General features: G+C 40.1%; 2 protein-coding genes across 6 annotated transcripts in view; both read right to left on the bottom strand.

Annotated features, from left to right (window-relative positions):
- RABGAP1 (RAB GTPase activating protein 1) overlaps positions 1-27804 on the bottom strand; it is a 71372-nt gene that overhangs the window by 29632 nt on the left and 13936 nt on the right. For 4 of the 5 annotated variants that reach the window (XM_075772417.1, XM_075772420.1, XM_075772418.1 and 1 more), the window contains exons 5-13: positions 27301-27475; positions 26808-26965; positions 24634-24744; positions 23443-23509; positions 21875-21977; positions 20496-20665; positions 17593-17767; positions 15782-15875; positions 12725-12875 (exon numbers count right to left, since the gene is read on the bottom strand). In XM_075772417.1, coding sequence (XP_075628532.1) covers positions 12725-12875; positions 15782-15875; positions 17593-17767; positions 20496-20665; positions 21875-21977; positions 23443-23509; positions 24634-24744; positions 26808-26965; positions 27301-27475 — 1204 coding nt within the window. Of the gene's footprint in view, positions 1-11335; positions 11387-12724; positions 12876-15781; positions 15876-17592; positions 17768-20495; positions 20666-21874; positions 21978-23442; positions 23510-24633; positions 24745-26807; positions 26966-27300; positions 27476-27804 lie in introns of those variants that run through there. The other variant, XM_075772421.1, reaches the window with a different exon arrangement.
- GPR21 (G protein-coupled receptor 21) lies at positions 4011-5342 on the bottom strand. Its single transcript, XM_075772427.1, has one exon. It carries the CDS (start codon positions 5196-5198, stop codon positions 4152-4154), a length of 1047 nt encoding a protein of 348 aa, XP_075628542.1. The 5' UTR covers positions 5199-5342; the 3' UTR covers positions 4011-4151.

Here is a 27804-nt window from a genome sequence, read left to right as displayed (position 1 = left end):
ACTAGAAACAAATTTCTGTGTGGTAAGAAGCTTAAAAACAAGTACCAAATCGTAATAGCAACTAAAGACTGTAGAAACTATTAACATTTAATTAAAAAAACCCCTAAGAGTAGATAACGGCAAAACTTTCATTTCACACAAAAGATATCTGTCAAGTTAAAAAATACTGTCACTTGATTGGAGATTATAAAAAAAAAAAAAAGTATTTCACAGATTTTCTGCCAGCCTATTTGGAAAATGACAATATAATCACAACCTAAACTTCCAGTAAACTTTAGCTTCAGCTAGAACTCTTGATTATTGTTTTTAAATTATTACCTTCTGAGAAGTTGTGCGCATAGAAATCCTTTCCATGGTACTAAAAAAATGCCACTGAATTGCATCCTGGAAATTGAACCTACTAGCAGCTTTATTTGAAAATGAGGCAGATAACCCTAATAAAAAAAATAAATTTATAGTCTGAGATGGAACTTCAAAATTAGTTCATTTAATCATATCACAACACACAATTTTTATGAAGATGTAATTTGATTTCTGTATTCTACTTGGTGTGGCATTCATCTGTGTAATGCTCTTGATAGCAATTTCTAAAGCACCAGGCACACTCGGACACAAATATAGCCAAGGAAGGATTAGTTTCATATGTACAATGATGAAAGTGATCCAACTGGAAAGTCTGCTGCCTAACAATTCATAGCACAGATTGTGATGAAAAGGACTACTGTGCCTCATGTTAACTATATGACAAAGGATGTTGAACGGACTGCTGAGCAAACAAGGTAATACGTTTCAAGATTATTTCTTCCACAGTTGGCACAGTGAACAAGAATCACCCCCCTGCAATTTCACTGAAGACAACAGACTCAAATGTTTTGAATATTTAAAACATCTAATCATATACAAACCTAGAGCAACATTAAATTAACTTAGAGGAAAAAAAAGTAATTTAAATTTTAAAAAAAAATCAATAAATTAACACAGACAAAATAGAAATATCTCACACTAAAACTAAGCTACTGAGGCAACATTTAAAAGTGTCTGTAAAAACACTGGATGAAACCTGAACGCATCAATTGGCTGCAACTCCTCTCCGTCCTCATCTCTTAGAGACTTCCAGATTCTGATTTTCACCTCTCACGGAAATCATCTGAGCTGATGAAGACTTTGAGATGAGTAAGGCAACTGAACAAAAGCCTGGCTGTTAGGAATGTTATAACTGAACCTTAGCTGCAAATCAACAACAGCTGCAAGCATGCATCTGCATCTGCAACCACCACCACACTTCAAGTACAATTCTAGGCTTATAGCCGAAGTAGCAACTGCTTCATCTCGAGTTAAATCTCTATGCCATCATTTAGACCCCTTACCACTTTTTTACGTTTTCCATATTCTCAAAAGCTAGCATACAATGCTCCTATTTAAACCCTCTATTCATGCCATGAAAAAAAAAAAAAGCAACAATCTTTGCTCTCTGGCTTCCACTTAAATCTGAAACTGCCATTTTTAGGGTTTTAAGCCCTAGAAGATTATTTTCTTCTATTAAATTTAATCAAATGCTATTTTAGCAATAGATTGCATCACTTGGAAATGTTAGATAGGGTGAAGAGTTGGAGAAAAGCTATCGGGAGTTTACCTGAGAGGCTGTTCCAAAAATACCACACACACACTTTGATATTAGTGACTAAAGCCCTTAAATTGTTCCCCAAAGCCCACCTTTGCCATAATACCTACAAAACACTTGAGAACAATTAGCCAGCTGATGTGCTGTGAGCTTATTATACCATTTATAAATGACTCACTACACCCTTACGCTCTGCTCCCCCACAGCTGTCTGTGTCTCTAACCAAAATTCAGACTGCAAGAGCTCTGCAGAACAAATCACCTCCGTCCTGTCTGTGCAAGGATCACAGTGTAAGCCCTGGCTCTAGACACTTATTACACAAGATAACAAGAAATGTCCTTGTGAAGGCGTCAGGGGTTAGACAAGCTTTGTGCTTAAAATTTCACATGAACCAAGGAGGAAGTTTATCTCAAGAGGTTTGGATTATTGATGAAACACGTTGAAAGCAGACCAAGATATGACTTAAACGTGCTTTGTAACAGGGCTCTCACACCCAAACTAGGCAGCAATAGAACGTGGTTCTGCCCCATCCTGCCCAGGAACAGGCAGACGCACATATCTGTAAGAGGAGCTCATGTCTACCAGCAACAAGCGCTGACCAGTACAAGCCATGCCAGGAGCGCTTCATCCCACTGCTCTCTCTTTTCTTCACAGTTTCCTCACTGCCAGCCTCACAAGACTGCACAGGAGTAAGTGTGGGTGGGCAGCAAGCAGGATGGCCTGTAGCAATCACTGCACGTGCAAACACAAGACAGACACACAAATGGTTATCCTCCAGGGCAAAGCACTTAACACGAGAGGCCAGGGCTCACCACAGACCAGAGAGAAGGGTACGTGTGTGCTTGCAGGAGGGACAGGGCAGAGTACTAAAAAGAGGATGATCTTGATCCGTAACAAATATAAAAAGCTTTCCCTTTGGCCAAGAGAATTACCCCAATTCTAAAAAATCAAATTACTTTTCCCTAATCGTTTTTCATTCCCACTATGACTAACAGTACGCACCAACTGTAGCACACAAGCTCACCGAATTCCCCCGGATGACAGCAGTCCAACGCACCGACTGGAAGCACAACGAAGGAAGTGGACCGCGGTCAGTCACAGCGTAGAACCTGCTCTCAGACCAGAAGTGTGGTGGGACGATATCCCTGTACCAGGCATAGGGTGAGCTAAGACGATGCAGACTGTATTCCATTATTACAGGAATATGTGGTTCACTTTCATTGTCCCATATGGCATCAGTAAAAAGACAAGGATATTCTTCAGGAAAACTGATCGATTTGAGGGCCATACTGCCTTCTTAACAGCATTACAGTACTCAAAAATATTTAATCTAAGCTAGCTTGAAAAAGTTGTGGTCAATGAGATTTTGTTTCTCAGATACTGACTTTGACTGGTTAGATACGCGTTTGCCAACAGGATTTAGCTCCTGCTATATTCGAACCATCTTTAATCCCGTGAAGGCTAAAGAAAAATGTCTCTGATTTAGCTCCATGCACTTATGAATAACTCAAATACTACAGTTAAATTTACAGCATAGTTCCCTTAGCTGTTTAGAAGACAATTGTTTTCTTTCCTTTCCCCTTAAGTTCTAGTATGCAAAATATCAGAAGAATTTAGATTAAAAAAAAAAAAAAAGAGGGGGACATGTTATTTTTAAAGTTGTTCTTGAGAAAATTTCCACATACAAAACCGTGGCATTTCTCCACTGGTTTGAGAATAATTTTCACATGTTGGCATCATCCTCGAGTGGCTGCCACAACTCTGGTATCATAAAGCTACATATATTTTCTCTTATCACATTTTATTTAACTGCTAAATTTGGTCTGATCCAAGTCTTTCTTCTTACTTCACAACAAACAGGAACATGCAAATGCTGTACTCTGATTGCACACATGCATCCTACCAGACAAATGGGGCACAGAAGTCAGATCAGTCCTCTTAAGCGTACGACTGTTCAGATCACATCGCCGCACTCATGGCTCAATAAGACTTAATAAGTTCACACTAAATTGTTCACATTGTTCACTACTGTTCTAGAAGTGCTGTCTAGGCAGCATTGAAAAACAAATTGTTTGGCCCCTTCTGTTATAATGCTGGAACATTGTGTCAATATACTTTGGCATATATTAAAAAAATCCCTGTAATATACCATATACTGTGACATTTCCACTTCAGATCTATCATTTACATGTGAAGCACGAATCTCGAAAGAACCTAGTAAAGCTGTAAGAAAGACTACATTTTGCCGAAGCTCTCAGACACCCACTCCATTCAGTCACACCAGCTGGAGAGGTAAGTGTCAAGATACAGCTTTATTCTTAAAAATGAATATGGAGGTGAAACTCCACAGCCTCCTCCACAGCAGTAATTTTTTAAAGTGAAATCACAATGGTATGTGCTCCTGATTCTTCTATGTCAGCAGCATTTCTCAGAAACCTTTTTGCAAATCTGGACATCTTAAAACCATATTTAACTTATTTTGCAATTTACAGAATTGTCCCTGCACTTCCCAGTCCAGCTGACAGGCGTCTTAGACATGACATCCATTGGAAGATCTTTTGCTCCTAGAGGTAGAGGAGTCCTTAGCTACCCTCTGTCTAGCGCAAGAAGCACAAATAGCCCCCGAGAGACGCTTAAGCCCCTTCTGAAACACACTGTTGGACAGACTGTAAATGACACAGTTGCAGAAACTGTTGCTAATGGCAAGCCAAGTGGTCAAGAAGGATGCAACACGGTTACTATAGACATTGGAGCTCTCCAGCAGAAAATAGATAATGTAGGGCAACCAGAGGATGTAGAAGACACTGGTGATGCGGAACAGAACCATGGCATAGCGCTTGTCCGGGCAGGGCTGTGCCTCCCCAGCCTCCCCATCCTGAGAGCTGAAGCGCACTCGCCTCTCGTTGATCTCCTTGGTGTGCTGCTGGCAGATACGGAAGATGTTGAAGTAAGTGAAGCAGACGATGAAAGCAGCCGGGGCATAGAGCATCACCACAATGAAGAGGGTAAAATAGGGATCGGTGTTCCAGGAATTGGCACACCACTGAAACACATCCCCGTGATATCCAGGCTTTCCCCAGTGAAAGGAGGGTAAGAAGACCAGGCAGGAGTACAGCCAAATGATCAGTATGCAGATTCGAAGTCTCCATGGGGTAACAAGCGTGTTGTAGGTCAGTGGTTTTGTGATGGCAATGTATCTGTCAATACTAATACACGCCAAAGAGGCCATGGAGACGCTCTTCAGCACTGATACCACATAACCAAAGATTTGGCAAACCAAGGACTCACTCAAAACAATAGGGTAGTGCAGCAGAGACAAAGAAGGCACCAGACAGCTCACGCCCACCAGGAGGTCAGCATACGCCATAGTCTGGATGAAGTAGCTGGTGGTGTGATGGTTCAGCAGAGGTGCACAGTGAAAGACAAATATCACAATAATGTTGCCCGAAATAATCAGCACCATGAGGAACACAATAATAACCACTTCCAGAAGGCAAAAATTGATGGTCTCCAGATAGCTAATGGCCAGGAGACAAAACGGCCGGCCACTCTGGTTGCCAACCAAAGAGGAGTTCATCTTGAGCACTGCAGTGATCTCTTTACTTCATGCTCCTGCCTGCTGCCTGCAGCCACTCCAGGCAGCTGCTGTCATTGCGGCTGGTGCTGTGTGTGTAGCAATGTCAAAACCGGAGCTCCAGTCCCCAGGGCTGCTCCAGATGCTGCTGCTGTGCATTGTCTGCAGCACAATTCCCCTTTAAATCCGGCTCCCCGCCGCTACTGGTGCACCGGGACCCAGCAGCAGTCATGTCAGCAACTTCACACACGCACACGGGAGAGGGCTGATATTAAAGCCCTCCTGGGTGGGCTGCCTCGCCGAGGAGGGATGAGGGGTTGGGGGAGGAGGGAGAAGGAACCTTCACCGAGTCAGGACGAGAGTCCTCCCAAAGGCTGACAGAAGAGAAGGGGAAAGTGTTTTACGGAATCGCCTCTCCCCCCGCGCTCCTGCCACCTCCATCACCAACCACCCCTTCTTCCCCACGCCCTGCTACAGCGCTTCTCTGCCGCCGCCTGCCCCCGCTCCCTGCCAGGCTCCCGCTGCGCCTCCTTCCCCCCCCCCCCCCGTCCCTTCCCCACGCCCTCGGCCCGGGGCGCCGGGCTCCGGCCGGAGGGCAGCGCGGGGAGGCTCCGGGCGAAGCAGCCTCCCCGAAATTCCTGCCGCCGGCCATCCAAGCGGAGGGATGCGCGGCGGGGAAGGGGTCCAGCCCTTCTCTCCTGGCTCCATTTTGCACGACGCTTTTGTTCGCCGCCTCTCCCGGACCGCGCCGCTCCGGCCCCCGCCGCCGCCCAGCCGCCCCCCGCCCGCCCCGGGGCGCAGCCCGGCCCCGCCGCCCCGGCCCCTACCTGCCGCAGGGGAACAAAAGCCCGGGAGCATCCCCGGCCGAGCGCCGGCACGGGCGGCGTGTGCTCTGGCCGCGGCGATGCGGAGCCGGGGGGAGGGGATGGCGGGGAGGAAGGGGAGGGAGGCGGGCAGGAGCGCGGAGGAGGGCGCGGCGCCGGCGGGGACCCGGCGGGGAGCCGGGCCGCAGCCCCCCGGCCGCTCCCCCGGCCCGCCCCAGCGCCGGGGGCAGGGAAGGAGAGCCTGGTAGCGCCGGCCGGGGCTTCGGAAATGCGGGTTTCCACTCCAAACGCGCTGGGCAAGCCGATGTCACGAGTGGCTGATGGCGGTGGGTGCCTCACCCGGCGCGACCCCGCCGCCTCCGGGAAAACAAGCGGGTCTCCCGCGCTGCACAGCGGGCGGCGGCGGCTGGCTCTTCCCTAGCGCACCCTGGTCCTGCAGACAGACACACACCCACGCCCCGCTCCGACAGACAGACACCCACCGCACACCCCTGCTCCTCCTCTCAGCACCTCTCTGCAAGGCAAATGACATCCGTCCAAGCCAGGACGTGAATTCAAATGTTTAGTCATAATTTAAGCCTTTTCCATCCAAGCCCTGTTGGGGAAATACTTCTGAAATAAACGTGTCTTTCCTAGGTGGTGTGTGTATTGTTTAGGCGACACTTGAAACCAAGGGCAAGGCTGAGAATTGTGTCCTACCATTACTCCAGACCTTGCTCCAGGTAGGTAAGCACTCCTGCATACACAGACACAAAACAAAAGCGTCCTGCGTACACAGACACAAAAAGCACTCCTGCACACACAGACACAAAAAAAAAGGCGTCGCTATCCCTGACAGTCCCCGAGACAACCTATACCAAACTACACAAACTGGAAAACCCGATGACATTCCAGAGAGCAAGCACGCAAGAGATTCATTCACAACACAGCACTTAAACTTGTATTCACACCGTAAGCTTAACACCATCACGCGTATTTAACCAGAAAAACCTCTTCGATGCATACAAGGCGAAAATGTCGTAACAGGATGCTCGTATCTTGTTTGTCAAGAGCATCTTACTCACTTGACATGCTAGAAAACACGTTCTCATGGTATGTGGAAGCTCGTTCTCTGACCTGGATGCCAGACTGCTCCACTGTCACAGCTCAACACCAGCACATCGCTACGGGAATTGGTCTTTGAACTGATCAAACCAGTAACAGACTGGAGCAAGGCTCTTCAGCAATTAAAGTCCTTTTGTCAAAAATGAAAGTGTGCAACTGACATCCGTACAAGCGTAAGTCCACACACTGAATTCAACTGACACCGACAAAGGTGTCACTGACACCCAAGGTTTTGGTTAACCTAAGCTAAATGTTTGTTATTCTGTGGGATACCTAATGAAAAATGAAGTGCAGCCAAAGGGACAGATCTCAAAGCAATCACACTGCAACGCTCGGGATTTTAGCTGTAAGTAGAAAAAAAAACCCCATTTTACGATACACTTGTATTGGTCAAAAATCTGTGCCAGACAACAGCATGACTTGGTAGATTTTTAGTTAGTCTTGTGCAAAAGCCTGAAAACAAAAACTTGGTTTTCCCGCCCTATCTTTATCCCAAAAAAGATCCCTTTGCTATTGTCCTTCACTTTTTGTTATAATTCATGGCGTTCCTACTCATGCAATTGAAGTACTAGAACTGTAGCTAGGAAACATAAACTTTGAATTAAATTTAGGCAAGGGTATTGTGGTTATACAAAAAACAAGCTATGATTGAATTACTGCTGGAGAAATTATCTCCTATCTTTCCAAAGCAGAGAATGATTTACATACCAATTGATTCACATAGTATTTCTGGATCCTTAGGCATGAACAGACACATTATAAACACCCTGAAGACAACAACATACGTTGAACTTTAAATATATCTCAGATACATAAGAACAAGGTAGTACTGACCAAAACAACATCTGGTTGCTGAAATTACAAACCAAAAGATGCACCACCAAATCACCAGCTCCTCAATGTTTAGATTTTTATTCCAAGTACAAACTTAACTCCTATACAGCTGACAGGTATTTCTGTAGAAGAGACAGATCTGGTTTTGCCATTAACTGGCATTCTATTGTTTCTCCAAAGCTGCAAGGAACAACTCTATTCAAAGTTCATGCCAACTTACTCCTGCTTGCTTAACACACCCAAGCCCAAACCAGCGATATCTCAAGTTAATTCTCTCAAGCACCTCTACCCCAGAAGCCAGACGAAAGCAGCCAACAAAGGGTGTAAATTGCAACTGGAAGGTAATTAGGCTGGAGATTACACCTACCTGCCACCCCAGCCTACCGAGAACAGACGCTTCAAAAAGACATTAAAACATGTGGTTCAGGTGGCTGACGTCTGAGAGAGACTGAAAATATTTCTGTGTTGCAGAGATTTCTCCCACTCTACACAATACAACCTCATCTAAAACTATTAAAAAGTATTAAAAATATAGTCAAAGTTACAATGAGAACTCTTGGGAAAACTACTGCTTGTAAAAGATAATTAAACTTTTATCATCACGTGATCAAAGCAATTCAAACAAGGGATCTAGAGGTTCAGGCACACTGACAGCAAGATTACATCATACTTCTTAAACCATGATTCACAGATGTATGTTAGGTTTAATTTCAGTTGATCGTACACAATTGTGGCCCTTTATACTCCTGAAAATTAAATGTATTCTTCTTAATTTATATGAACATATGGAAATCTGATTGTCGTACAAGTGGAAAATAAATGTTAGCCACCCACAGCTAAAGTACTGTTACATTTTCTGCCACTGATGAAGCAACACATTCAGTCAAATAATGGTACTGACATTTTAATCTATTTCTTCATTAAAAACTAGTATCATTTGCACCAAGACAGAGGATTATATTTGGTAGAACTTTTGTGTAGTGTAACCCTCTGCTCATGCAGACAAAAAAGTGGAAAGATGAGAAAGTAGGTAGCAAGAGTCCTGCTACAAGAAAATCTGGAACAAATTCTCCTCTTACCAGCCTAGAATTTCTACCAGAAATGGTGACCCCAGGGTAACATCCCAGGATACTCCTCCTGCCAATGGATTTTTTTTTGTTTTATTTGTGCCACAAGATGTCCCTCTCACGTCGTAATTTTCTTAATATAGTGTATTTATCTGGTACAACAGTTCATGGCTTTTTCATTGTAACATTATTTCTTCCCACACAGACCTACATCCAAAAGCTTTTATTTTCTCCTCAATATTTTAAATGTCAGGTTCTTAAAATTTTGGTATTATGAAGTACTTCTCCACTGAGAGATCACCACTGATCTGAGGGATTCAGTAGCTCTATTAATCCTTTTTAAAAACCTTGTCTGAAAAGTGGCTATTGTCTATTTTGCTTTGTATCATGATTTTATTTTTTTTTAACCTCTATGGCTAGCTTTACAATTTTTCTATTTGACAACACCTATGACTGTCAAAAACATGAAGTATTTTTCCTGCAGGTGTCCATTAATGCTTGGAGCAAGTCCCCATGACTCTCCTCCTGCCTTTCAGTGGCTGGAAGCCTGAAGATTAACAGCCGGAACCATGATTGCCAAAGTCCTACCAGGAACAGATGCCTCGCAAAGGGATTGTCTAGATCACTTTACCTAGAGTTTGCTTTCTGTCCCCAGTAGGGACATGACCTTAATTCACTGGGCTGGCTTTCATCCACGCTCCCCACCACGAGCCTGGCAATCTGGAGTTGCTAAAAGCTTTATTATTGTACACAGATGGTGTGCAAATTCTCAAAAGTAATTTGTGGAAGCACCATGATGGTGAAACTTAGACACTACTGCAATGACAAAAGCTGTAGTACAAAAACCCAGCTAGTGTTTATCAAAGAAATAAGAAGCAAATAATTATTACTGTCATGATGACTAGAATGCAACAAGCGCACCCTGAGGCATGGTTTCAATGCCATTTTTAATGCATAAGTCAGATTGAAGAAGAGACCTAGACACAACCTTCATTGGTAGAACACAGCGTAAGACATTTCCTTTTCAATCATGCAGTAGCCACACACCAACAGTAAATCAGAAACTATCCTTGCAGCAGTTAATTTGCAAAAGAAAGCAAAAAATCATAGATTCGCCAAGTACCAGGGGCCAGAACTGAACAGGAAAGCAAACACCAGAAGAAATACTGGGGCACCTGCAACCAACAACCCTGAAAGAGGCCAGCAGCTTTTGAAGCAGCTGTCAACACAGATCCTTATTAATTTGGGACTGTGCTGCCACATGGGGTCATGAAAAGCCTGACAGAAATCAAATGCAGCTACAGGAATAGAGGTCAACATTAAGAGAGAAGGGGCACTGGATTATGAGTACTCAAACAGGCTTACTGCATCTCCTACTCGCACTGAAGAGCAAAGGTTTTACATCAACTCCTTGTGCTTCTGCACTACGGCACAGCAGTTACTCTGAGATTACCCTTTTCAATGCATGGTAATACAAATAATTGCATGCTTGACAGAGAAAAATTTGTATTAGTGACATGCAAAACATGGCGAAGCATTACGAGGATGGTAAAGCGATATATTAGAAGAGATCCTTTCTTTCACATAATTAACAATTTTATTTTTTCCCCAGACATGTTTACTCCTGTGCATTGCTACATATTGACTGTAACCGAGCTGCTATTTTCAGAGCAGTAAGAATTAGTCACATTAAAACTCCAAAATTGTCAAATAATCTATGAAAGGCACGAAAATAAAAAATGAAAGCCAAAACGCAGTCCAGCATTATTATACTGTTAGTATAGACTACATACAAGGCGTCTGAAAATGTTCTCTTCCTGGGTCTTGAATTCATGTTCTCATCAGCCTCCCAAACAATTTTGCATTCTTTGCCTATTTGCATTTTTAGTAGTTCCACACAGCCACTGATAAGCTTTTTTTAAACCTTACACTTCTTCGACTGACTGCAAATTGAAGAAATCACAGTTCCACTGTGAACCAACTAGATAGTTTTGCTCTCAAAGCACTGATCTTTGTCCACTCTACAGAAACAGTCACAGTCCATTTTCGTATTTAAGTCACAATAAGGCAACAGCTTCAAAAATGGTCTAATATGGCACTTCCAGATTTAAGGAGACTTCATTTTCATTTGCTTAAGCTGGTTATTGCAACATGCTAGTAGTATACTACAGACCTCGCATGACTACAGCAGAGCCTGGAAATGGTCATTCAGCACTCATTTGCTTTCATTGTTTAATTCCTTAATTAGTGACCAGTGCAGGTATAGCCAGTCCTCCTGCTGCAGAACGCAGTGCTGGACCAGCCCACTCACCCTTTTACTTGGCTTCTGGAGATGGTCCCAGCACATTAGATCCAGGTTATTTCCTTTGTCTGCCAAATGCAAATCAGTGGAAAGGTTTCACAGATTTAAAAATGAAATGTTACACAATTCCTTTCCAGCTCACAAAGATAGTAGCAGTACATGTCACCGACTGTGTCACGAACAGATCATCTTTTCCATTCTGATACCAAAACATTGAAACAGAAACAAGTGACACTGTCAACTACTCACTAGGCAATTAAAATACCACAACAGGAGTAGCTGTGATAAACTCCTTGCCAGAGCACTCAGCCGCCACATTATTTGTATGATTTATTCACCATATAATCCAAGTTATAGCTCTACAATGCATGTACCAATATTAAGGAATTCAGATGAAGTCTCTTCTATATTCCGTAAGTGTGTGAAAGTACTTATGGCAGAACATTTTTAGCTAATCTAACATGATGCATTCAAATCACGTAGGATCCTTCCTGCATGATTCCAGCAGAAACCAAGTTTAATTTCAGAAGCCCTCTTGCCCTCAGAATAAGGTCTTTAATTGCTCCTTGTGAATCTGTACCATTAGTACATAAATACACAAAGGCTGATTCAGTTGCTTTGCTTTTTTAACTGATGAATAATTAATTTCTGTTATATTTGTACTAAAGTTGCATTATTAATAATTCCTAATATAGTCCTTCTAGACTTGCATGTTTGATGAAAGCAGTAAAATGCAATGTATCTATACAGATAATAGTCAAATCCAAATTAACACATTGGTTTTCTGGATAAGGAAGTAACATTTCATTTTGTCACCCATTTGTTACTCTAGAAATTTGAGAAGCACTGAGTGATGTCTGTAGATACGATTCTTATTTTCTTTTCCTGTGTTACTGAGGTCAGCATTCAAGATGAGAAGTTAAAAAAGTGCTGTCTAGCGCAAAAATGTCCAAAGTGTTCTCATTTGTCTATCAAAAAAAGGCTGCAATTTCAACTAGCGTTGGATTTTTAGCATAAATGTTAAGACAATACAGCAGAATTCAGCTTTCATTCAGGAAAGCCAAACAAGCAAAGGAAATGAGCTCCCTGAATCTCTGTCAATTATGAAAGCAATTAATAGAATACTAATTTTTTACAAACTCAGAACTCATCCAAGTGAAACAGAAGTAGGACTATTAAAAAGAAACCTCTTGAAGTAGATATAATGCCACAACGAGCACTTCATGTTAGGGGTTTTTGTTGGAGGGTGTATAGAATTATGCTCACTGATTGATAGGCTGTATTCAGATACACTCAAGAACCGTTAAGCAAGAGGGTACACCCTTGGAAGTCTCTGTATTTCCATTCCTTAAGATGGGGGGCGGGGGGGAGAGAGAAAGATGGAAAAAAGGATTCTACCTTTGTGATGAGAATTCGGTACTTCTCCACCAGGTGATCGTTATTATGACACCCTGCCAGCAGCTGCCACACCTCTCCTCTTAGAGCTTCAGGGACACCACTTCTCACCAACGCCGACAACGTCTTTGGCCTCACGCTCAAATTGAGGTGCCTGGGTGTAGGTGAAGGCATTGTTACTATTCTCCAAATACAAATAAACGACTACACAGCAAAAACTGATGTGTAACATCAAACATGTCAAATGACAGGAGTTTCAAGACAGTTCATATGTTGCCAGAGTAAGTGAAATTCAAGTTATGAAAGGAACAGATTTGGAGAAGCACTTTCCAAACTATTTCCTTGATTCCCATTAAATGTAAATATAATATAAGCATATGTTATAAAACACTCCGTGAACCAAAACACTCCAGCAAAAACTAGAACAAGAGAACAGATACCACGCTATGTAAGATTCCAAGCTCAAACTACACCAAAACAAGAATTAGTTTGCAGAAGCGTATACTGCTCTCTAGACTTCCTACACCCAAGCGGGCAGGTAACCTTCCAGGTGAGGGAGAGGCAGGCAAACCGCTATTAAAAAAAAATCTCACATGGTTATCTAACTGCATCCATGCATTTAAGCAGCTTCCACTGTACAAGCTAGTCCCAGCTCAACAGTTTTTTCAAGTGAGACTGGTGACAGCTCATAAATGACAGCACTGTAAGTTGTAAAAACTAAACCTACACATAATTTATGCAGTTACAGAGGGTTAAGCTGAACAGTCCATTCGTGGCTTATACATAAAATCCCCAAAAGACAGAGGCCTTAAATCAAAGAAATTACTTTTTTTTCTGCAGTTACTAGAAAACAAACTTCTAGGTAAAACGATTAAGAGGACTGAGAGACAGAGCCAGGCAAAAACCAGGAACTTACATCATATTGATCACATTATCGTCTTAACAATAAACTGGTATTCAATGTTTGTTAACAGTCTAACAGATATGTGGATGATAATTTTACACAGACTGGGACTTTCTCCAGTCTACAGTGTTGCAACACAGTAATCTGGAGACCAGCAATGCCGGACATTTGAATCAGTATATATTGCACAGAACCTAGCAGCATAATGTCTTTCTTCATTTTGCTGCCTCTAAACAAAATCAACTATAATAAAAATAATATATAATAGTTACATATATATCTAATACATTCATCTCTATAGACTTATATATCATATTTATTACACCTTTATAATAAATAAATATATACAAAATACTACTTCTCTACAAAATATTAAAATTCTTTGTAAAGGCCTATAAAACTGCTGTGCCTTAACCTCAGATCAGAATAAGAACCATAGTAATTCCAATGGATACAGCCATGAACTGTACAGCTGTAGACTAAAAGCCACACACTACTAGATACTTCCAAACTAGTTTGAAATGCGAAAATTGCGTGACTCAGCAGTTATGAAATACGAGCCAAATATTATTCAGAAATCACAAAATACCAATGCATATTTAATTACTATGCAAATCTAATTACAGGATTCAAAAAAAGTAGCATGAAACTACCTGAACTCTGATTTTTATGATTTTTCAATCCTCTTATGTTAAAAGCTCAAGGATCATCACTTCCAAATACTCAGTTTTAGTTAAGAAGGAAAGCCCTTTAACACATATTAAAGTTGTTGCCAGCACTAGCACAGAAGCACTTCAGATCCTCTTAGAGCTGCCAAAACATTTTCAATGGGAGTCAGGTGGCTTAATTATCCTTGAGCCCTTGGAAGGATTACAAAAAAAAATTCAAGTTGAAAGAAACTTTCTCACAGCACCAGATGCACAGAGCTCATCTGTTAAAGATGTTTCTACAAGTCTAGGAGAGGGCGGGAAAAGGGATCAGATACCATTCTACCACAGCCTTCCCCTTCTTACGAATGTGTCCGTTTCTGATGTCCGCTTTCCTACCAAATTACTGCAATATAATAATGCAAAACCAAACTGGGAGTAAAACTACGTATTCAAATAAGCACTAAGTAGTTGCAGAAAATAAAAAATAATGCTAAATTGTTAAAACCTTTAATTAAAGAGAATCCTGGCTAAGTGGTCACATCAATACTTTTCCTCATCTGAAGTGCATGACTTATTCTAATCTCTGCTGTCCTACTCCTTAGATCTAATATTCTATTCAGGCCTTTGATTTGCTCTACATCCATTGCCCTGCTCCTAAGTAACATGAGGAAGCAGAAGGCAATAACTAAAACCAGAGTCAAAACATAGCATATTTGAGCTCAATCTGATGTTGTGCCTGTCGTCCCGCTTTGTGAAAAAAGGGGAAAAAAACCCCACCCAACTGAATTTTGCAATAATCAGCATCACTTTCTTAGAACTGCTGAGGCTACTTCAAGATGAATAAAAGATCCTTCATGAAAGAAGGACAGGTGTTGCATTAGCAACTTGACTGTCAAGAAACACTCTTCTTGTAAATTGGCATTTTCTAGGAAAAAAACAGAAGAGCTCATGTACTTCCTTCTTGGCAGGCTCTAGAGCAATCTTCCTTTAGATAAGGGAGGAAAAGCATCTTTGCTATCCAAGTACAACTCTCCCATGTTCTTAAGCTACAGTTACTAACATATGACAGCTGTAGGAAAAATCGGCTGTGAACTACATCGGAATTACAAAGAGGAATGGAAGTGATCTGTGCAAAATAAAGACAAGGGAAGTGTTGCATTTTCTTTATACTACTTAGTTTAGGTTTTTCTTTAACAAAATTCCAGTGAAATTTATAGATAAGTAAAATACTCTTTTTAAGAGATAACCACCCAAAGACATGGCAGAAGTGAATTTCTATACAGTATGTAAGCATGCACTCAAAAATGAAAATACCTAAAATGCTCTCTGAAGAAGTTAGAGAACACAAAGTCAGAGAATAAGGGGTGTTGTGGAGATGAAAGAGGACTAAATCCATAGTAATCTCATCTCAACTGGCTTCTGGAAATAACAAACTCCGAGCAGAGGGAGCAAACAGACTGAGACTATTCAGAATTGTAATTTTCCAAATGTGATTTTGCCACTTACCATTTCGACAGCAGCTCTCCCCACGTCTCAAGAATTTTTTCTGCACACTCTTTGGAAACATCTCCAGAACCACTTAAGAGTGGTTCATCGTTGTCTGCCAACAGAACAGAGGAGACGCTAGGAGATAACAGCCATTACTCTGCCTCTATAGATTTAAACATTGCTCTCCTAACTGTATCAGCATATGGCAGGAACTACTCCCCATTTGTGGATGCAGTGCTTGTACCCTTGACACAGAGAAGGCAGAATTAGACTTTTCTCAGAGGCGCGCAGTGATGCCACAAGAGACAGAAGACAACCAGCAACACGCAACATTCTGGTTAAAAATCAGGAAAAAATTTTACAATGAGGGTGGCCAAAGTGATACAAGGGCCCAGAGACGTTGTGGAAACTTCATCCTTGGAGATGGTCAAAACACAACAGGACAAGACCTTGAACAATTTGGCTGGATTCCTGCTGAGCAGAAGGCATGATTAGAGACCTCCAGAGGTCCCTTCTCACCTAAGTAATTCTGTTATTCTATCCCAAACTTTTGGAGGACTAGAAAAATTCTCAAATTGCACAACTTTCCATATGGGAACAGCTACAATAAATAAACGTTGTTCCGCTGAGCAGCTACAGACTTGTCATGTTGTAGCAGATCCATGAAAAGTCCACAAGGTATTTTATTTTAACTGTTCTGTACTTTTACTTTGAAAGCTAGTGCTTTTTGATTACTTCCTTGGCTTAAATTAAACAGTTTTTTTAATGAAACACATTCAAAAATGTGGTGGAGGGGGAGGATTAGCATAATCACAGTATCTCTTTTTGAAACGAATACAAACTGATGTACTCCCAGATATTTGTAAATGCTCACAGCAAGTATCATATACAAAAACTATATTTCATTGATACAGTAGTCAACATTTGTTTTGCATTATTGAGGAAATACTTTTTTTTTTTCATTAAATCTATGCTTTCTCAACTGACACCTGAACTTGTCAGCAAACTCTTGCAATGTTTAACATCATATCAACTGTAAACAAAATATATGTATTTTCCTGGTCTAGAAAACAATACCATTGTGGTTTAGCATGGTTACAGATTGCTAGTGAGTAACACTTTGCAAAGGAGTTAATTTTCAAACCAACCTTCCCCTCTCTCCCCCCCCCCCCGATCCCCAAAAGGGAAATTAAAGCACAGAAGTGAAACAATTCACCCAAGGCCACATAGAAGGCCAGCAGAAAAAGTGAAAAACCAGAAACTCAAGTAATCTACATTTCAGCTCAGAGCTGTACGGCCAGATGTTTATTACTCAGAACTAGTCCATATTTTGGTTTAAGAGAATTTTTAAAAAGCAGAAAAAAGATTTTGAAAATGCAATGAGTTTCAAGCTGGGCAGGTCCTGGTATAGTGTTATGTATTACAGATGTCTATACTCGCCTCTTCACTAAAACATGCTGCTTACTTATATTTCCAAATAATATCAGCTTCTCATTTTTACTCTCAAATCTGTTCACAGCTGCTTGGGGAGGGGCAGAAGCTACATGATAATCCCAAATTTTTAGCAGCCTCTTTTCACATTGTTCCAAATGTATCACACTGGAGGCTTCATGAGACCTGGGCTGAGAAAAGCATAGACACAGAAGTGTCAAGGCAGGGGAGAGGCTGATCCAGGAATGCAGGAGTTCTGGTTATCGAATACTCACAGCATTAAAGCAAGGAAAAAGATAATCAGTACGCCAGATTCTGACTGGAAAGGATTCGACATGTTCATAACTATAATATTTACCAACTGCCCTTTCTTTCAAGGCACACAATCCACTTCTTACCTTCCTCTTCATCATCCTCTGGAGGAGAAGGAATCATCGAACCTTGTGACCCAGACTGGGGCAGGCGAAGAGAGGGGCTTGCTGTAGTTTTTCTTCTCTCCCTTTCCGATTCACTTTCTAGGCACACAACTTCATATAATGTGTCCGAGTTATTCTTTCTGTCCTTTTGCTTTATCTAGCAAACAAGAAGTTTCATTTTACTGAGAAAAGCTATACGAATACCCAGATTACTTTGTCAGGCTCTACCTTCTCTCTTTGGAATAGGAGAGCTGAGAAACAATTTTCATGACATTCTACAGTGAGGAATGTTCAGTCCTTGCAGGACACTTAATGCACCGTACAGGCCTGCAAGTGTTTCTGTCCCTAATGCCCTAGAACAAGCCGTGAGCATGCTGCACTCAAAAGGCTTGAATATCTGTTACAGATAGAGCAGAAGTGTCGTTCAGGTCTGCCATGCATAGGTAGCTCATCTTTTCAACCCTAAATGGACTGGACACAAATGTATAGATTTTTAAAGCTCTAAGTGCATCTCTCCAACAAATGGTCTAAGAGAGGAATGTTCCTTAAAATGAAGCAACTCTGCCTTTATTTAAAGATTAGCAGAAAATTAAAAGCAAAATCTTTAAAATCATGTTTAATTTGTCTCTGATTTTCTGGGGATACTGATGGTGGCAAAAGGAGAGTTTTAATACATATTGTACATGTTTTTTTCCCCACCAGGGCAGTTGTCTTTAGCAATGCTTCCAAGTCACATATCTGTGTATATATTGCTGCAGGAACACAAATGGTTGAGTCCCAAAGTCTATTATGCGGCCCTGTTTTCTCCTTTATTTTCAATGCTTTGGTACCTTCTTTTCCTTCAGATGAAGATTTTTCTTTGTGAAATGGTTCTAAAATTTTAATACAGTCTAAGGATTTAGAATTTTTTTTTCCATAAATGAATAAAAATAGAGAGTAGAAAAGGGAAGGTGAAGAAAAGAGGGAAATAAGATTTATAATTATACTCTACACTAAGCTCCCAGTGCTCAGTTTTATCCTTTGGAGTATTAAACATGAAGAGAAAGGCATCAAAACTAAAAATGACTAAATGTAATCTGAGCAAATAAAATCCCTCTGCTTTCACCATTTCCGAATAAAGAAACACTGCCAAAGTAAGATAAGCCAATTCTACACAGCTGTATTTTTAATAGGCTAATCATGACTCCATAGAAACAGGTTTCCCTTCCAGGCTTATCAGGCAGTGCATTCTATATTTGTTGCTCGCACTATGAATTTTGATAATCTTCCATTAGTAAACTGGAAGTTGGATAACTTGACAGTGCCTGTGGAAAAAAGAGAATTAGCTAAGTCACAATGCCTGTGAATTTGGAAAGACAAAAGATACAGAATTAGCTAAGTAAGATAAGCTTCCTTTAAATCGCCAAATAGAAAAGGCACCTCTTGGAGAGTGCAGAATATTTATAGCCCAACAGCCTTAACTGTTCAAAATCTCCATGCTCCACATCAAAAATACCCTAAATAAAATGACTGATCTTATCCATGAAGAATTTTTCCACCTTACATTTTGAAGGAAACTTTCCAAAATGTTTATTCATACTTTATATAAAAAATAGGACATACATAAAAAAGAATACTTAGTGAGCCTCATCTTTGTTACTACCAAAGATGCCATTATTTTCTAGCATTTTAAGACAAGTGCAAAAAGAACCAAGAAAAGCCTCTTATTTTATTCAAAACCTCTCTAAAAAAGAACACATCAAGAAATCAGGACTCCAACCTTGCTTTTTTGGGCTGTGCCCAGAACTATTAAACCTTGAGAGAGCACATACATCCACATTATTATTTGCTTCTATATATTTCCATTTCTTTAAACAGGACTTTCATTTCAGAACAATAATTTCTAAAGCAGGAGAATGGTAGCTACTGCAGGTACATCATCTCTTTAGCGACTTGGACCTTCAACTTTCCAGCCTTATTTTGAGACCAAGTTATTGCCTTGTACTGTTATTATTAATATCCTGGACAGAAACAATCTTTTCCTGTTTAGTAGATAGGGTAAAAAACTAAGTTGGAAAAAACAGTAAAAGTTTTTAACAAGTTCTAGGGTTTTTTTGTGTTTGCTTGGATTTTTTTTTCCCCAGGGGAAACTTGGTATATGCGTGAAAATTCTGCTTCCAACCATGTACAAGGGGGAAAATAGACTTTCACAAAAAAATAATTTTTTTTCTAATTTCAGGCAGATGTTTGTTCATCTAAAAAAAATAAAATTTTGGTTTTGTATGATAAAATCAATTTAGTCACATATCAGATACTATATAATCAGGATTACATTAAAACCTTTTTTTCTCTTAACCCTTAATTTTAGATACTTAACCTACTATACCCTTTTGCAAGTAATTCTCAGCATAGCCCTGGTTTGCAGATAAATCCTCTGTTCCTTTTATTTCTGTGGTTTGGCTGGAAAATCCATAAGCCTCTATGTAACTTCGCAGCTTCATCAAAACTGTCAAAATTTGTTTTGAAATTAGGACATCCAGCTTTTTATGGGAACCTTTAGATAGCCAGCAACGATGAGCTTAATGAAGGATAGCTTTTCTAAAACTGAAGAGCATTTATTGTACCTCTTTGATTTGGGAGCAAGATGTTGAAATATGAACATTACATTACTAAAGGTTTTAGCAATGATAAGGAGAAACAACCCTAGTGAAATTCTGACCTGCCAACAGGCACTAATGACTACAGTTCATTTACCTCAAGTGCGTTTGTATTTATTCAGCATTATATCATAAACCTACCTCTCTCGAAACAATATAACTGACCATACCACAGTTATATTTGAAAAACAACCTTTCCAAATCCCAAATTAACTGTAGATTTTATGTATTTATTTATTAAAGTGTTACCTGTTTCAATTTTAGGAAAAAATTTTCAGTAGAACTACGTTTGCTGAAGGGCCAGAACAATCTCTCATTCGGTGAACAAACTCTGACTTTAGTCTCCAGAATGAATCGAACAGGTTCCTGAACTTCAGTTATCACCAAATCCACAGCGGTAGTCATGAACAGTACTTTATCTAGAGAGAAAAACCAAAGCAATAGTATGAGAAGAAATACTTCAAACAAAATATTCCATAACTTCTTTCCTAGTTACATGAAAGAACAAAAGAAACTTTTTTTATCAGAATTCATTTTTTTCCCCTAACTTAACATCTCAAAACCCTAGAAGTTTCAAAACAGGAAAATAAGATGAGTATGTGCTATTCACTAGAGAGTAAGGAAACTTAAGTCTCCAAGCCAAGAAAACAATCTTGGTAAGTGAATAAAAATGATGCTTTTTCAAATCTCAGTTAAACGTATAAAAAATTGTATTAAACATTATAAAGATCTGAATACTTAACACCACAGTGCAGATCACTTGCCATCTAGCCTAATTACATGTTAGATTTTTTTTTGGTTTTAGAACTTACTTTGACAACACTTAAGTCCCACCATACTAAAGGTAGCATTTAAGACCATCTCAGCTGTGAGATTCAGCAAATTGACTATCCAGTATGATGCTGGACACAGTGACCTATGAGATCTCTTCTGGTACTAAATGATAAATTGTGTCTTTTAGGTAGGATGGCATTCAATCTAGCAGCAGATTGTACCCAGCAGCTGACTTTTATGACTTTGCCCAGTCAATTCCCATTAACTTCCCCAACCTTTGGCATGCAACTGTGACAATAGATGGAAAAGATGATATTTCAGCTGACATCTTAAAAGAAGTAATGACAGATCTTTTTCAAGACTCAAGCAAGTAATGCAGCAGCAGCTATTTTCAGATTACAGTTGGGAGTCTCTTATTTTCATTTTCATAGGTACAGGAATCCTTTTCCTTTTTTAATTAAGAACTTGGATTCAAAAAAATCTGAACTGACCACAGAAACTGAAAAGAAGAAATCTGCAATAGTCATTTAATGCAATTCTCAATGGGATCCTTAGGAAGCTCTAATGGTGCACAAAGCATCTGCATCCTGTCCCCACACCTATACAGCCTCCTACTGGGATATAGTTATTCTTACAAGGTCATATTACTGAACACAGTAATTTCTTCTAGCCTTCTATTTGGGTTAGATTTTCATGTTACATCTGGCATCCTACTTTCTGAAAATATATCCTATACTATGAGGAAAGTGTTTTGGCTTTTTTGTTTTGCTTAAACAAAAGATAATTGATATGATGCCCTGATGATACAAGTCATTTGCCCTGGCTAGTTATAACATCTGGCAAAATTTTCATACCTTTTGGTGTTTCTTCATTTACAAATTGGAAGTGTGGAGATTTTTGATTCCAGCTCCCAGTGATCACATATGATTTCCCATCAGAACTTTTACCCATAGACTCCTGGAAACAAGGTAAGTGTCTGTATTTTTATTTAAATTAAATAAATCTGTGTATCATGAAGTGTCAGCCACAAAAATAGCTACTGCACTGGCAAGAGAAGGGCAAGCATCCAAAGTCCGTGTGACACAGTCCTGTAACAGAAATCATCTCTGAAGAACAGAGTTCCCACACAATATTTGGTGTCCTTGCTGATAATACAAAAAGGCCAATTAATACTAATTGCTATATATGTATATGGTATGAACATCTGTCTAGTGAGAGCTGAAGACCAATAGCTCGTTTTGGAGGTGGCCATTTGACAGCAACTTTCAGCTCACACAGGTGTAGGTGAGATCACAGCCAAGCACTTGGAAAGACAGCACTCCAAGCTGCAAAGGCATTGCTTTTTTGTTGCTGTTTGGCAGAAATAGAATAAAATAAATAAACAAACACAAAAACAACCAGGAAAAGTAAACCCAAAAAAGAAACACCTTTTCAAGCTTCTTTTAAGTTGTTCTGGAAAATCCAAGGCAATACAGTCATTTTGGCCTCATTTTGCATCATTCAGTCTCTGAATGACAGCTGCCTGAGTGGTAAAGCATTTAAAGATACAAGGCTTTAATCACAAACTTAGGGGATGTAGCTCATTGCCTCTAATACAAGAAAACAAATTAAATCAGAACATTCTTTTACAAACTGCTGTACTTGTAAACTTGGCAGATGTTTCACATTACCATACCTTCTACTTCACTCTGATGTTTTAATACACCAGATGTGGTTTATTTTATCCTAAGTAGCTATTTTATAAAATAAATTTTACTCTAAAACATCTTGAGATCCAGCTTTATTCAGCATACAAAACATGTTATTCAGCTATTAAGAACCAAGTCAATATTTTATCTTTAGTGTTCAGCGTGTCTGTCTTCCCATCAACCTTATTTTCTGGGCAATCCAAAGCCTGGTAAAAAGCAAAACTATTCATGTAGTATTGAACGTTTTTGGGTACTCACTACTATAACAAGCATGTGCTTCATAAATACTGACAAGTTTGTTTTCACAACACACTCGTGAAATCAGATCATCTCTATCATCATTTTATAGACAGAAAAATGAGTCATAAAGTGCCCACTAATTCTCAGTGTTATAACTGAAACCGCTTAGGCCTCAATTTTTTACAGTGATAAGTATGATATAAAACTGTTTATATTCAAAGCACAGCTCTTTAATATTCAGCACTTCTAAAAATAAGGTTCCACATTTCTTATTTCAGGCGCTTAACTGACTGCAAAATTGGGCAACTCCCCTGACTGAGCATCAGGTCATATCCTCTGTCGCAGAGGCAGGGATTCAAACCAGTTGCCCAGAGCCTCATCCTCCATAGCATCAGCTATAGCATCAACAAGTGTAAATCTTTTCTGTCTATCCTGAGATCACACACAACCATAACCAAAATTATTACTGAATTTTGTTAATAAAAGTTCCTTACCAAATCTAAAAGGTGCATGTCCCCACTCCGAACATCTTTCCCACGGCTAAGGAGAAGGCCAAAACATCTGCAAACCCAGACAAAAAATTAAAATGCAAAAATGAGACTCACTCATAAACAAACCATTAACACTTCTTATCTAAATATTTGCTGTCATGTATCACAAGCAGCCCATGAATCCAGTAACTAACGTCAACAAACCTTGACATTTGAAAGCAGCATCAAAAGCACGTAAAGCAAAACAGTGTCAAGCCAGTATTAAAAATATCAAGCAAGATTTCATAAGCATATTTACAATATGATTTTAACCTGCCTAGAGTACCCTGGAAAGTTGTTCAATTATTTGCAAGAGCAGTGTAAAACAGACCCTGCTAACAAGGGTTCCCTATCCCGCAGGACCACTTGGCCTGCATTCTTCTTCCCTTAACCCTTTTTTTTTTTTGTGGGGAGACATATTTGCATAGAATTTACCCTTTGATACACACAAGAATCAGGAAATTCCAGATGAAGTGCTAGGACCTGTCTTCTATGGCATCATTTTGCAAAGACTTTTGGCCCATACAGGTACAATTCCACTTGATCCTCTGGTTTACCACACTGTCCCACATTTCATTTCAGACTGCAAAGGCTGGCAGAAGCTGTGTCTTCTCTGTAGTATGAGCAGTGTAAGCCTCTGTCAGTAGTCAAAAAACCACTAGTTCATTTCTAAGTGGGGAAAGATTTGAAGTCTGAGCTCTCCTTTTCCCTACACAGATGCTTCATATTCTAGAATTCCAGACTGTGGCAGACTCAAAGCATACTTACAACAATATTCTCAGATGCAACAGAGATGAAAGGAAAGCAAATTGAAGTAACTCAGTCACTGATTATAGCCTCAGCATTTAAGACAAAATGACCACTGAAAATAAAAGCAATATGTTTTTTAAAAAGATTTTGAAATGGGTATTTAGAGGGGATGCGACCACTGATTCCACAACCAGATCTGTGTAAATTTGACTGTGCCTGTATGGTGCCCCCTGCCACACATGCGCTGAACAAACCAATCTGATCTTCTGCACAGTCCCACTCAAGAAAGAGATGCGAGTTAAATTACATAGAGTATTCATAGAACAATTACTAACCTGCAGCTTCAGAGCAAAGAGCATAAAACATCAAATACATAAAGAATTCTTTAAAAATCGATGAAATTACCTCTCAATAGCAAGTTCTTTATTAGTTGTCTGTTGGACGTAAATCACTATCTTCTTATCAATTCCTTGGCGGAGTTTAAAGCATTGCCTGTCCTTGTCTTTGGGAACTGCACTGTGATTTACCAGGAAAGGAAAAAAAACTCAGAGCGTCATTTATCTGTATTCCTTGCATGTATCAAAACCAGCATCAGACACTTGGTGAAGCCAGCTTCTTACACAAAAGCACTCAAGACCTTTTTCCCTTGCACACTGCAATCAGTAACATGAAAGAAATGGCAACATAATTAGGTGATATTATTTTAGCATCATTAGGCAAAAACCAAGAAGACTCAGTTTTCAGAATCAAAACAGTGGTTTTATACTGTGTGGCTTAGTGTTGTGAGACTTCCAGCAGCATTTCAAGAAAGTTTCTAAATATTGATTCCTCCTGTAACATGGAAGTATTATCTGTTAAGCAACAGCATATTGCTTTCTTTCACAAGGGAGGTGACTGCTGGGGCACATGATAAGCCAACAAGCCAAGAGAAGAGAGTGCACCGATCTTTAGACCACTTCCCTTACTTTTTCTCTAGAGAGCACTTCTCCTAAATGCTGCAAAAAGAGGGGATAGTGTGCTGTGGTGGAAAGACCTAAAATTACACTTCAGTCTCAACACACACGCTAAAGTTTTAGCATCAATATTCCCTGTTGAGCAGCACAGTTGCACTAAACACTGGACAAATTCAGACTGTAGGGTTTTGACTTTGTTTTTATGTCAACCACATGTTCGCTTTTCCCTTGGATATAAAAATAATCCTTATTTTATTTCAGACCTTCAAACTATGCATTGTTACCCCTGGGAGTTGCAAAATGGACTGTGGAGTATTGCCCATAGTTTAAGACCTCCAATAAAATTTGGGTTTATTTTCTGACAGCAGGTGCTTACCCAGGCCAGGGAATGGCAGACTGCCTTTAACTCAGGAGTTTTGTCCCCAGGTCCACGACAGTGGATTTACATACAGCCAGTAAAGCAGTCAGACCTCACTTCCCCAGCATGACAGAAACGCACTACGAGTGACCCAGGGTGATAAGAGAAGGTAGATGAACTGAGACAGGGTCAGGTACATTAAAGATTGAGATCAGAGACCAAGTATTTGAAAGTGTTCTCTCAACTTTCAGGTGAGTATGGGTCTGTACATGAAGGGTCACACAAGGATTAGTGTCAAACTGATAAAGCTTTCTCTTTGAACTAAAACTTGCACTGTACGCCCAATGTAGGTAGGATTCTGCTTAGCTGGAAGCAAAAATCCACTTGTCTTCACCTTGCAGAGAGTAGGTACTTAGCTTTTAAACAAATGCCCTCTTCTACCACTAACACAACTGTATTCTGTGGCTGAAAAGATCTTTAGGTGCATCTCCATAGCAAAGGCTGAGGTTCAGTCTGCAGTCCATGCTGACATACCCGAGCCGGCTAGGACTGAAACAGCTCTTAGCAGCACAACTTCTGGCAACCATGCGAGCATCAAATCCTCAGCTGGCTTACACTACCTGCGCTGCTGTGGCTATGCTGACATTTGTACCAAGCCAGAAAGGCAGAACTTCACCTGGCGCATCACTGTGTGCTGCAGCCATGCTTCCACCTGCCACGCGCCCCAGTGGCCGCTGCTGCATCCAAGCCCAAGAACTGTCAGTGTCTTTCACACTAAATCATTTTTCAGTTTCAATGTTTGAGCAGTCTTTTGGAGTGCTGAATAAATACTGGATTGTTAAATGGGATTGGTTTATTTATTTAATAAATAAAACTCGAGCTGGATGTAAATCCAAGAAGAGAAACACCTCTGAAGGTGTGGCTAGCCAATGTGCTCAACGAGTCAGAGTATTTGGCAGACAGGCTGTACTGAAATAAAGGCACTTCAGCCATTAGAGAACACTATGAATGGTTACAGAAAACATCTAAGGGCACGGTGTATAGGATAAGCAGAAAAAAAACCCCACTTCTTGCATAAACTAAAAAAGGTCTTTTTAGAAACCAAGGTTATCTGCCATCAGACTTAACATGAAAATAGCATTAACTGATACAATGTGAAAAGGAAATTTTCACAAAAGGAATTTAGGGACCTCCTCAGACTGCCACTCTCTACTCACTTTCCAACAACAGAACTAGACACTGTATACACAGGAATGAAAAATCTATACCTGAAATAACCTTTCCCATCATCTTCTTTGATTTCCAGTGACACGGAGAAGGTGAAAATATCACTGTCTGGAGTCTGTGGGGTGGCAATGGCTGACAGCGGAGTTTGTTTGGCGGAACGACGGAAGGCAGTGGCAAAGCTGTACAGTATTCGGCTCACCTGCATTTAGACGGCACAAAAGAAAGATCAGAAAGCTACAGACATACAGAATGCAGCAGTTGAAACCTACCTGAATTTTCACTAAATAATAGAATGAGAAGTAACTGTAATAATTCAGTTTTAGCATCTAATCAACTGGGTTTCTATACTTCTTAAAAGGATTAACTATTAAATATGCATTCTTAATTCATATCTGAGGTTTCTATAATTATCTTAGCTTGGGGTAGAAAAAATGAATTACATTACTACTAAAGTGCCTGAAATACTTCTGTTTCACTTCAGTAATAATGTTTACATGTACATAATTATCATTTGACAAAAAAGATTCAACTTACAGCCTCTTGGATTTCACATCGGAAGACATGAATCCTGAACAGTTCTGCATTGTAGTGGCTTTCAGTGAAAGCAAAGCAATCACTTTCAGGGGTTCCATCATGCCCTCGTACACAGAAAAGGATTTTATAGATTGGATAATTTGCTATTTCTGTGTTTGTCTGAGGATCTAAAAGTCTGTTAAAAGAGACAGAGAAGAAAAAAACAAAGCTTGCAGCTTTAGAAGAATTATTTCAGCCAGCTATTAACTTGCAAGCCTCAACGATTTCATAGCTACTGGAGAAAGTACATCACAAAAAACCCTAGCTCCTGACTGTCATTTACTACAAAGTTTGACCACAATAATTACATTTAAATTGAACAGCATAAAAAAATACAATGCAACAGACATTTCCATCAATAATTTCCCTATAGTTTTCAGGGCTTAGTCTTTAAAAAGCTACACTAATATACAGCAGTGGATAGCTTCATCCCTGTTAATCCTTGTGTATCACTCATTTTCCAGC

Source organism: Balearica regulorum, chromosome 20, assembly GCF_011004875.1.
Source record: "Balearica regulorum gibbericeps isolate bBalReg1 chromosome 20, bBalReg1.pri, whole genome shotgun sequence".
NCBI classification, from domain to species: domain Eukaryota; kingdom Metazoa; phylum Chordata; class Aves; order Gruiformes; family Gruidae; genus Balearica; species Balearica regulorum.
Note: the sequence above shows the minus strand (reverse complement) of the source record. Positions and strands in the feature narration are given on the sequence as shown.

What these genes read in the sequence shown, in the direction of transcription:
- GPR21 (XM_075772427.1), bottom strand. Translation starts at nt 5,198, where the DNA reads ATGAACTCCTCTTTGGTTGGCAACCAGAGTGGCCGGCCGTTTTGTCTC.